The following is a 12,343-nucleotide window of genomic DNA, read 5'->3' on the forward strand; positions in this document are numbered from 1 at the left end:
TACAAGACAGTAATTTCATAAAGGGGTTCTTATAGTGCCTGACAGCAGGAGACAAGTTTGAGTGGTTTATTAAGTCATAGAAGCCAGACCACTGAATTCACAGGGGTAAAATCAGTCTCCTTGGAGCCATTTTTAGGCTTTTCAGCAGAGACCATTAATTTTACTAAATTGTGTTGAATTACATATTGTAGGCTTGTAAAGAAAACCTGAATGAACACAGCCCTTAAGAACCTAAACAACTAATTTCCTTTGGCATGTTGAGCCAAGCGAAGATGGAAGTCCCTTGTAAGAAAAACCAACACTTAAATGCTTTACAGCCTAAATCGTTACAGAATTTTCGGTCTACCTTCTATTTAATGAGCATAAATATGAACGGACCTGTTGCTCAGATTGAGAAGTATTTGAAGGAGAGTTTCGTCCAGCAGTATCTGCATCATCAGCCTCCTCGTCCGAAATCTTGAACTCCAGGTCTTCCGTGTAACGCTTTCTTTTAACTTGCCTGCTGGAGCGCCTCTTCTGAAAAAAAAAAAAAAAAAACTTAAATGATAAATGTCCACCTTATTCATTAGCAGTGGTATAGCTCTACAAGAGAGAACCATTTCTGTTTTGAAAGGAAGGCACAGGCAGGAAGGCAATGATTTCCTCACAAAAGGAAATCTACAATTCAGACTGGGAGATGATTCTGCTTCTCATAAAGAAATACAATGAAAGCTAAGTAGTAAATCATATAAGTGTAAAGAGAATTGTGCTAAGTGCCAAAGGTGGTAGAAGAATACAACAGTCTGTGAGTTACAGAATAATCCAAAGCTTTTCCTGGGGGCAGCCCACCCAATTCATACATTATCACAGCAAAGTGGAAGCTGCCTTCCTGTGGCCCTGTAAGGAGGGGCTGTGTAGATGGCAGAATAACACTGTTTACCCCATATGTGTGTGTGTGTAAAGTGGCTTCAAGTTGCAGTCGACTTATGGCGACCCCTTTTGGGGTTTTCATGGCAAGAGACTAACAGAGATGGTTTGCCAGTGCCTTCCTCGGCACAGCAACCCTGGTATTCCTTGGTGGTCTCCCATCCAAATACTAACCAGGGCTGACCCTGCTTAGCTTCTGAGATCTGACGAGATCAGGCTAGCCTGGGCCATCCAGGTCAGGGCTTACCCCATATAGGCATTCCTAATCCTGAGACAGGAAGATGCTGTGGTAGGATAGAACTGTGTCATCTGCTCTCACCAACAGGACTCCTTCATACTGATGGTACTTTCTTCCATAAGCAAGACATTCCCACACTCTGATGGCTATATACAAGTGAGAACACTGAAATTCTTTATGGCATCCTTCGCCCAAGAATATTCTTTGTAGGGGCAATGCTTTCATGCTAGAACGCCTTCTGAAGTAATACAGACTAAGGAAATTTGTCTCTATGCTTATATTTTGTATGATCAATTTATTTTGGAGCTAAAGTGTCTTTGTCTACTCAGTTCTCCCTCTGAACTCCACAACATTGTCAGGCTTTTCCAATACTATTTCCAACTTTAAAAGCTGCCTTCAGAGCTAAAGGTTTTTAACTGAGATTTGTGCATTCAGAGCTGTTCCTAGTGTGGCAGTCAGAAGAGAACTGAGCAGGAGGGTGCTTGCATCTCTCCTTTAGGGATGCACAGAGTCAAAATTCTACTGGGAATTTCAATGCTGGCACCAATTCATTAGAATATTTGGAATCTGCTTCTGCACAGGCCCTATATGTGGAATTACACAGAGACCACTAAGAATAATTCCTGTATAAAGTAGATCCTTGCCATTCACAGATTTACACTTTTACTTAATAGTGGCCTGCAGCCAAACCATGTGATGTGGCTAGTCCATGTGGGGAGAGCAGGAACAAGCACACTGGCCCCACAACCTACCTCTGCATGATTGCTAGCTTCTCAGAACTGTATCTATGGTGGGAGAAAGTGTGAGTGAGTTGCATGGTGCCCATCCTGCCAGCCCGGACAGGTGTCTTGCATGGCAGCATTTGTTTGCAGCACTGTGACTTGCCACTGCTACACAACTCCCCTGGAAATGCTGCAGCCAGACCAAGCCTCCCTCCATGACTGGGTGGGACCCTTTTCAGGGCAGTCCACCTCTGGAAGCAGCAGACACTCTGCCTCCGGTATTTGTGGACTTCACCATTCACTGCGATCCCTGGAATGGAACTCCTGTGAATAGCAAGGGTCTACTCTAGTCCTGACAGGCAATTTCTATATAGTATTTGAACCATCTAACACAGAAATCTATTTGCCACTGAACTGGAAGAAAGGCTTTTATTATAAGCCTTACATTTCACAATTAGTGTTCCTTGTCCTTGGGGTTGAGAGAAGAGGAAGAGATATTGCAATAAGAATTTTTCCTGAGATCTATTAAAAGAAGGGATTGGAGTCCCAAATTTAAACTGTGGCCTACATCCAGATGAAATTTCTACTAACAGAAAGGTGAAATTTTTGCAAGTTTGCCCTCATGTCATTCCTGAGGGTCCCCTGTTCCCAAGAAGCAGCATTTGGGATACCAACAGGCTCAAGTGGGAGGCAGGAAGAGTCTGCTCTGCAGATGGAAGGGCCTTCTATTAGTGGGAAATGTACTCTGGATCCAACCCAGTATTTTAGTAGATAATTTCACAGCCTACTCACTTGTTACCAAAGAATAGAACTGTTAAAAGTAGAACAAGACTAGTGGATAGAAAATCACCACACTTTCTGCCTGTGACCCTTTTACAATTAATGTAGATTGAGTGATTGGGTAGACACTGTATTCTTGGATGATGAAAATGCTATTCTCAAAGTCCCTCACCAATACTCTTAACAAAACATGGTAATGGGTTAAGGAGATGCCATCTTATGTAACTGGTTAAAAACATGAGACTGAGGACAGGAGTAAAAAAACAGTTGTCATAATGAAGGGAAGCATGCAGAGGGGCTCCTCAGGTTCTATATACAGATGGTGCCCTTAGTTGTGGATATATTATCTGAAATCAGTTCTAATGTGAGTCAGCTACAAATGCAAATAATACCAAATTATTCAGGATGGTAAACTCCCAAGAAGATAATACTGAGTCCACACAAGATCTTTCCAAACTTTATTCCAGATTTATTTATTTATGATATTTCTGCACTGCCTCTTCACAGTCCTGCTCAAGGCAACTTACAATTAAAACAAACATAACAATATAAAAACAAGCCATTCAAGCCACTGGACATAAACAGCTTTAAATTACCCATAAAACAGAAACAGACCATTTAAAAGCTGGTAAGATAAAACCACAAATTAAAAACCTGGGTGCAAATATAGGTTTTGGTTTGGTGCTTTAAAAAGTATGCACACCTCAAAGGGGATAGGTATTCTAGAGGTCAGGTGCCACCACAGAAAATATCCTGTCTCTAGTCACCATGCATCTCGCCTTTGAAGGTGGGATCACAGACAGCAGCGTGTGCTCTTTCCCCCTTGTTATGTAAAGCCTCTCCTCTGTTTTCCAATTTTCTCCCACTACAGCTTGAAATGAATTATGGTTATGGCTTTGGCCAGGGAGGACGGGGTAGAAATTCGATAAAATAAATAAATAACTAGAAGTTGTCTCCAACTAATGCTTTTAATAATACTTTCAAGGGGATTTGCAACTCATGATTTACAGTGCTATCGGGGGGGGGGCAGTTGTGATGGGCCCTGAGCAGCTTGTGATGGGCCCTTGCCATGTCCTGAGCGGCTTGCTGGCCTGATGCTGCAAGCCAAAAATGTTATTTCTTCCAAACCCCATGAAACTGCTCCATGGGCCAACAGTTTTACAGGCGCAAGTTTGCGCCAGCAAAAGGGAGCATTCCCGGGGCGAAAGGGCTCAGGGAGCTGACTAAAGTCAGCCCCGCCCCTATGAACACCCCCTTTGGCGCCAGCACAAGCCCTTACACCAGAGAAACACTGCCACGGCTGTGCCAGCACCCGTGTGTAGTGCTGCTGCATGGCTCCCCAACACCAGCTTAAGTGCCCCTGTACCAGTGTTAGTGCCCATTTAGCAGGCACAAGTGGCACTAACGCCAGCGCAGGGGTCACGTCAGCTCCTAAGGCCATCCCCCCCCTTTGGATTCCTTGGTAAGAAGCAATCCTAATAATCTGTGGGGGCCCTCTGAACTGCTACTTATTTTGTAGTGCTACATCTGAGCTGAGACAATATCAGTAAATGCAAACACATAATGACTGGGAAGAGTGTGTTCTTGCATATGTTGCTGTGGTCCAGCTTGGGACCCCAAGTTGAAAAAGAACTTTGGGTTCTAGCTAAAAGCTTACTGGAAAAGTCAAAATATTACATTACAGTGAAAAAAATGTACTGGTGCATTTATTCTGGAAAAACAAACCCAGAAAGTGTCAAAGAACATTATTTAAACTGATGGTGTGACAAATTACATTATCTCTTAACAGGAAATACTAAGAAATGAAATACAAATACACATGTGCTCTTCTTTCCCTCCCTTCTGTAGTCCTATTCAACCTCAAAAGGTTTAGGTAAAAGGTCAACTCCAAACTAATAGGATCCCTTTTTAAAATTCATATTAATATTTCTACCAAAGGAGATTCATGAGCTTAACAACAATAAAAGATAACTTGTTTTCAACACACATTTTACACTGTGCTCAATAATCAGGCTTAAACAACTGAACAGCAGTACTACCTGAACTCCTGCATCATCTTCCTCCTCAGGGTGTGGTGATCCTTGTGGTGTTTTTTCCAAATCGGAATTTTCAGAACCTTCTTTTCCCTTGTTGACTTTTTTCTTCACTGCACTGGATTCTGATTCTGATTTCTTGCTACTAAAACATAAGCATCCTTGATCAGATTTTGACTGAACAAAAACTCTTACACTATGTAGAATGGAATTAATTTGCAAACACTTCCCTTTTGGCTGTTTTCAACATTGACCTTATTAACATTTTAAAAACAAATTATCTGCATTATCGCCATTGCTAATAATTATGTTATATGTCCCACTCACTGTGACCAGTGGTCACAGGAGAAAGAAATTTCACAGAAAAACTCAAAGGGCTGATCTTGGATGCAATTGATATTAAGTTGCATAAAAGCAAACCTCTGTTGTACTTATTCTTCCTCTCTCTTACAATTCCCCCTATTTCTAAAGTAGATATCCCAAGACCAAGTACACTGAGTTCCAAAACAGAATAAGAAGGAGGGTGCAAGAGGTCCCCAAAGAAAGGGCTGTCTGTCTCCAAACTAACAGGGATGGAGGGCCTCATGCTGCAAGGATAGAGCAGCAAGAAAATAGGGGCCCATATCTGCCACAATAGTAAGGATCTTATTTTCAGCATACCAAAAGTACGCAAGATTTCATAGGCATTATTTTCTTTAAGTTAGAAATACTGAATACTAAATGTGTAAAACAGAACATGATGGAAAATTGTAAATTGGCTTAATTTGTTCAGGGTTAGGAATATTTTAAGAGCTAGCATGGTGTAGTGGTTGAGGTGTTGGACTAGGAAACCCAGGTCCAAATCCCCACTCGCACCATGGAAGCTTGCTGGGTGACCTTGGGACAGCCATACACTCTCAGCCCTGACCCTGGCTAGTATTTGGATGGGAGATCTCCAAGGAATACCAGGGTTGTAAAGTGGAGTCAGGCAATTGCAAACCACCTCCAAACGCCTCTTGCCTGGAAAACCCTATGAGGTCACCATAAGTCAGCTGTGACTTGACAGCAAAAAAAAGAAAAAAAAAGCTAAGAAGATGAAGAAAAAGGAATATTTACTATCCTTGTACCTTTTCTTCAAGTTTTTTTGTACTAAAACACTTATGATTATTCAAGCAAACTTCTGCTAAAACATTTGACAAAACCAAGATACATAGACATGGACTTAGTTTTGAGAAACTTATAAGTCACAACTGAAACAGAAATCGCAATACAACAAACAATATTTAATATTCAGTTACAGCACATTTTCTGATACAGTTATGATTTTTGTCTGCCATATATTTTAACAGAATATTGCCTGAATACTCAAACTTGTTGGAGGGGGAAAAAACGAGGCAAGTGAATTTGATCACTTAAAAAGAGAAAATGTTTATCACACTGTATTTTGCTTTATAGTTATTGTACAAGGAGCTTCTGTAAACATCTTATGAACAACACAGCACATATACAATTTAAAAAAAAAAAACTAAACCCTGTAATGTTTAACATCATTACAAAGGCTATAGAAGACATATCATTAAAAAAAACAACGAATCTGTACAACAGTTCCCTTTCCAACCATCCTAGCGCATATACAACACATGGACAGAAGTCTCCCCTACTATGAGGCTCCATTTCCAGCATTTATTTCCGCTCTAACTGCCACAAATTATACAATACTACAGCTGAACACTGGGCCCCTTTCCTTTCATCTGCACGCCAAGAGCAATCAGATTACCCTGGTAACCAGTGGTCACATGACCAGCACCTGCTCTTTTGGCTGGATGCCACTGACTAAAGCCATCTGCTTCCCTCAATCAGCTTTCAAACATTCTCAACACCTGCGCTGCAGCATTTTGTGGTTTCTTTTATCAAATCAGTGCAAAACTGCTTCCCCAAACTTTACATATTTCTCAAATTTGTTTAAATCAAAGGTAAGCCTGTCGTAGTTGAACTGCTGCCAGGTAAAGCAAGTTGACAGGCTAGTGCTTTTTATTAGTGACCTCTATAAATCAGAGCTAAGCATACAATTTAATTTAATAGCAGTCAGGGTACACGGAGCGCACCTTCAGCACACAAGTAACAGGCTTAACATATTGAAGAACAGCACAGGCCAGGTCTGATAAAAAATGTTATTTTTTAGAAAGGCTGGAATGCGTGCTAATGATTTCTATTGTTTAAGACATTCAGAATCTCCAAGTGCTTAGGACATAAGAGGCTTCATACAAACCAGGAACCCAAGTGAAGGAACTGTAGTATCTGTTTATGCACAAAGATTTTTTAAACACCTCTGACCTTTCCTATTTATAATAATAAGTGCCTGATGATGTATGCCATTTATGACCTGTGTAATACAACAAGACACAGGGTTTCTCACACTAAAATATACACAGTAACCTGTTCATGGGACTTCCAATAGTTATATTCCTGATAAAATAAAAGTACACACATGCACAAACACACAGAATTTACTTAGGAACAAGATAACGGTTCCATGAGGTTTTATTTCAATTCCAATTTCAGATGAATAGCCAAGCCCAGGAGACCCCTGTATTTAATAAACTATATTAGAGGACATAATTCAATAAAGATTCACAATGTTATTGTCGAAGGCTTTCACGGTCAGAGTTCATTGGTTCTTGTAGGTTATCCGGGCTGTGTAACCGTGGTCTTGGTATTTTCTTTCCTGACGTTTCGCCAGCAGCTGTGGCAGGCATCTTCAGAGGAGTAACACTGAAGATAGAGACACTGTCCTTCAGTGTTAATCCTCTGAAGATGCCTGCCATAGCTGCGGGCGAAACGTCAGGAAAGAAAATACCAAGACCACGGTTACACAGCCCGGATAACCTACAAGAACCAATTCACAATGTTGTTTTGAATAAAGATATAGAAGATACAGAAAAAGCAACAAGCTTTGTCTCAGCTGCAGAAGGATTTTACATCACTGCTCTGCAGTTAACCAAAGCAAATTTCACCTGGTGGTTTAGAACATCAACTACCTACAACATAAGAAAAGCAATGCTGGATCAGACTAAACCCATCAAGTTCAGCAGTCTGTTCACACAGTGGCCAACCAGGTGCCTCTAGGAAACCCCCCAAAAAGACAACTGCAGCAGCATAGCCCTGCCTGTGTTCCACAACAATCAACACACAGATTTCCAGTTTCAAAGGCAACACAAATGAGTTCATAGCCAAATTCAAAGCTTAGTACTATATATATTAAAAAATGTATCCCTTAATTGCACATGTGCAAATAAATTTGTGGATAACGTATTCAGATGTTATCCCTCTGGGATACTTGGAAACTGTTTTGCTATTACCCTTAAAAAAAACCTGTCGTTTTCTCTCACTTCAAAGACAAGCCCTTCTTGAATATTTTGATTTTTTAATAAAAAACATACTCATATCATTAGGTATCATTTCAGATTTCAATCCAAATACCAGTTCAAAGCTTCTCCTTATGCTCAACCATTGACAGGTATGAGATACACTCTCAGAGGAAAACACTAGCAAAATGGCAGTGTGACAAAATAAGGTTACCGATGCAGAACAATAGAAAGGAGATATAAAGCAAGCAAAGAATAAAGGAAACAGAACAGGATAAAGACTTAAAAAGCAGGAAATACAAAAGGAACCACCACCAAAAATGCAGTTCAGACTAAGCAATAAACAGGGCCAAATCAGCCAAACCTGAAACATTAAAACAACCTTTTAGTGTTATGGGTCAATATTTTAAATTGGGATTTCTACCCTACAATATCTCAAAAACGGATGGGCTATATCAATGCCATCAAACTGAAGCAAAGAATTCTAAATACATATAATGTAACATTGATTTAAAACATTAATTTTATCAGTATTTATTAAAATAAAACAGAGATTTAACATTTCTGAAATGACAATCAAGATCAAAAGCTGTCCCTAGGTTCCATTGCTCATGGATACACGGTATGTGTGTAGAGTTACCAGGTCTCCCACTTGCCATTGGGAGTGGGAGATCTGGGCGAGGGAGCTCTAGTACATACCTCCAAAAACTCTATGGTTTCCATAGTGTTTTTTAGGGACATGCTAGAGCAGTGATGGCGAACCTTTTAGAGACTGAGTGCCCAAACTGCAACCAAAAGCCCACTTGTTTATCGCCGAGTGCCAATGCGGCAATTTAACCTGAATACCACCCCCAGAGGGGGCCCAGAGGGAGGGCTAGGGTTGCCAAGTTCCTCTTCGCCATGAGTGGGAGGTTTTTGGGGTGGCGCCTGAGGAGGACGGGTTTGGGGAGGGACTTCAGTGCCATAGAGTCCAATTGCCAAAGTGGCCATTTTCTCCAGGAGAACTGATGTCTGTTGGCTGGATATCACTTGTAATAGCAGGTCTCCAGCTAGTACCTGGAGATTGGCAACTAGTTCCTTAGTGTTTTCTCTCTACATATCAAGACAAATGGAAAGGTGTTTGGAGGATGGCTTGTGGGCACTTCAAAGGTGGAATAGGACTGCACGCCCCTCCGCCCGCACAGACCCAGAGGGCGCCGGAGAAGCTGCTGGAGGGAAAGAAGGAAGGAAGGAAAGAAGGGAAGGGAGGGAGGGAGAGAAAGAAAGAAAAAGAGAGAGAAAGGGAGAAAGAAATGGAGCGAGGGAGGGAAACAAAAGGACAGAGGGAGACAGAGAAAGGAAGAGGCCATTTATGCATGGGAGGTTTTGCCTTGGATTTGCCACTCTCCAGATGCACATTTTCCCCATCCAGATTCTCAAAACTCTGCATGGGGACTCTACAGAGCGGCAAATCCAAGGCAAAACATCCCATGCATGAATGGCCAGAGACAGGAAAGCCTTCCCGCTTCTCTCTCTCTCTCTCTCTCTCTCTCACACACACACACACACACACCCCTCCTCCCTCAGCCCGCAGCAGAGAAGGGGGGCGAGCGCGCAGAACAGCCCGCAGCGCACTGGGGCCGGGAGACCCTTCCCTTCCCGCGGAGGCTCGGCATCCTGCCCCGCTGACAGCTGCCCCCGTCCAGCCTGGCCCGCTGCCAGCGAGGGAGGGGAAGGAGGTGCCCCAGAGCCTCCGCCTGACTTCCCGCCCCACGGCTCGCCAGCCACCAGCCCTGCCACCGCGCCCTTCGCCTGTGCACGGGGCTGGGCCCCACCGGCCGCCTCCCACGTGCCCGGGATGAGCAGCAGCAGGAGGAGGATCCCCCGCCCGGCTGGGCCTTGCCGCCACCGCCTCCACCCACCCCTTTCAGAGTGGAGCTCCGGTGGAAAGGAGGCCCGTCTGGCGCAGAGGGAAAGAAGGAGGGAGGGAGCCCAGCCTAGCTCACTGCCCCTCTCTGCCTGCCTGCCTTGCCCAGGCCCCTAAGCTCCCCGCCCGGAGGGGATCTCCCACCCGGCCTGCCTGCCCCAAGGGGGGGATGCGGCGAGAGGCGAGCGAAGTGGGGCAGAGGGCACCTCCTTTGCGCCCACCGGCCAGCCACACCCCTCCGCCCGCACAGGCCCAGAGGGCGCCAGAGAAGCCGCCGGCCATGCCGAGTGTGGGCGCCCGGCTTCTGTTCCCCGCTCTCCCACCCGCCTGGCCGGCCGCGCACGCTCCCTCCACCCGCGGCAATGGCGGCGGCTTCTGTGGGAGAGTCCGGGGGCCACCGCCAGTGATGTCGGAGGTTCCCCACCCCTGGGCTACAGCCTCCCCCATCCGGGGAGGGCCAGAGCCGGAAAGGCCAGCGGCTTGGAGGAACCACGCGTGCCGGCAGAGAGGGCTACGCGTGCCGGAAGTGGCACGCGTGCCGTAGGTTCGCCAACACGGTGCTAGAGCATCCCCATCGCTTCCAGATTTACCCCTGAAGGTACATTATTGTGCCACCCTTTAGCTGGCCTGTTTCCCCTGCCAGCCAGCTGAGGGGTAGTAGGCAGGCCTGTTAATTGGTGGGCAATTGCTCATCATTAACAGGCACCTGGCAACCCTGTGTGTGTGTTATTTAATCATACACACTATGGTTGCCAGTCTCCAGGTGGTGGCTGAAGGTCTTCTGGGATTACAACTGATCTTCAAGCAAAGAAGATCACCTGGAGAAAATGGCCACTTTGGACTCTATGACATTATACTTTGTTGAAGTTCTTCCCGATCCCAAACCTCTCCCTCCTTAAGCTCCACCCCCAAAATCTCCATGTATTTCCCAACCCAGAGCTGTCAACCCTAATACACCCACAAGCACATGGATGGGGCCAACTGTGTTGGTCTTTCCCACACAGCTACTGCATTTTCAGTGGGATTGGAAAGACTCAAGCAGCTGCACAATTTCTCTTTTCCCCCCCATACATACATACACACACTCTCTTACAAACCCCCCCCCCCCATGCTTGAGAGAATACTGCGGAAAATCAAGTTCAACATGGCTAAGTGAGTAATGGAGACTCTACATGAAAAGAGGAAAAAAATATGCATAACCTAAGCCCCCAAATTCTACACCACCATTAAGTGTTGAGCATTATATAAATTATCTTTGCACAAAAGTTCTGTACAGCAGACTCAATTCGTCACTTGCAATTTCACTAATTCACACTTCACAACCTGACTGCATGTTGTGGCTACCCTGAGCACATGACCCCTCCTCTTCTGGGCACTCAGTCAATGGGTGGAAAGAAAGAGGGGTCATGAGCATGCTGGCTCTGCCTCCACCTCTTCACAATCATCTCAACTTGAGCAACTGCTGCCAGATGACTCATGTGGCCCAGTCCTGCTGCTGGGTCTGGACACCTTGTCCGGTGGGCACCACCACACGGCTCATCTGCTGGGTGCCACTGCAGGGTTTAGTAGCAGCAGCAGCAGCTGCACAACGTGTCTGGGGAAAATCCTGATGCTAGAAAGTTGTGTGACTCACTGCAGGTGGCAGTGGCCACCTTTCCTGCTCAGCTGGCCAGCCCAGTGATGGTGCTGCAGTCAAGCCTGGCGCTGCACACCATTCCCCTTAGCTGAGCCTCCCTCTAAAGCAGTGATTCCCAACCTGGGGTACGTGTACCCCCAGGGCTACAAACCAGGGTACGCAGAAAAAATAATAATGGCGGAAATCTAAATTTGAAATAACAGCAACTATCTTTATTACAAACATTTTGGTGTTAAGGAGGATACAATTTATAGAAATGAGCTGCCAAGGGGTATGCAACTGGAAAAAAAAGGTTAGGAACCACTGCTCTAAAGGGAGGAAAGGATAGAGGATGGAAAGGGCCCGGGGGGGGGTGGCTTTTCCCAGGCCATTTTGGCCTCAGTGGGACTTCTGCTCAGAAGGGCTTCTGATTGGCCACTGGAGATCTGACTGGCTGTGCAGATCACTCCTCTTTCCCAGTATATTTTTAAAATTTTATATTACCCTTCTTCTCCTCTGCCCTTGGGTTTCATATATGTGTGTGTCTCTGCTTCCTGTAGTAGCCAGTTTTGTGGTTAGCTCCTTTTTGTAGTTTATTTTATTTATTTTTATTTACATTATTTATAGTTCGCCTTTCTCACTTGGACTCAAGGTGAATTACACACAGTGAGTCGATACAATTGACAGATGGGACATTCAATAAACAATACATAGGATTAAGGTTGTAGAACCAAGCAGAAGCCTAAAAACAGAACTGAAGCAAAGCATAAGTATTAACATGACACATTAAATGACACAA

The 12,343-nt window shown here is 44.5% G+C and overlaps 1 protein-coding gene across 3 annotated transcripts in view; it reads right to left on the reverse strand.

Moving 5' to 3' along the window:
• The window catches only part of CHD7 (chromodomain helicase DNA binding protein 7), a 190,723-nt gene that overhangs the window by 67,391 nt on the left and 110,989 nt on the right, over window positions 1–12,343 (reverse strand). For 2 of the 3 annotated variants that reach the window (XM_056854270.1, XM_056854268.1), the window contains 2 exons: window positions 4,686–4,824; window positions 379–516 (listed from right to left, as the gene is read on the reverse strand). In XM_056854270.1, coding sequence (XP_056710248.1) covers window positions 379–516; window positions 4,686–4,824 — 277 coding nt within the window. The remainder of the gene's footprint in view (window positions 1–378; window positions 517–4,685; window positions 4,825–12,343) is intronic. The other variant, XM_056854271.1, reaches the window with a different exon arrangement.

This window comes from Euleptes europaea, chromosome 8 (genome assembly GCF_029931775.1).
Source record: "Euleptes europaea isolate rEulEur1 chromosome 8, rEulEur1.hap1, whole genome shotgun sequence".
NCBI lineage: Eukaryota > Metazoa > Chordata > Lepidosauria > Squamata > Sphaerodactylidae > Euleptes > Euleptes europaea.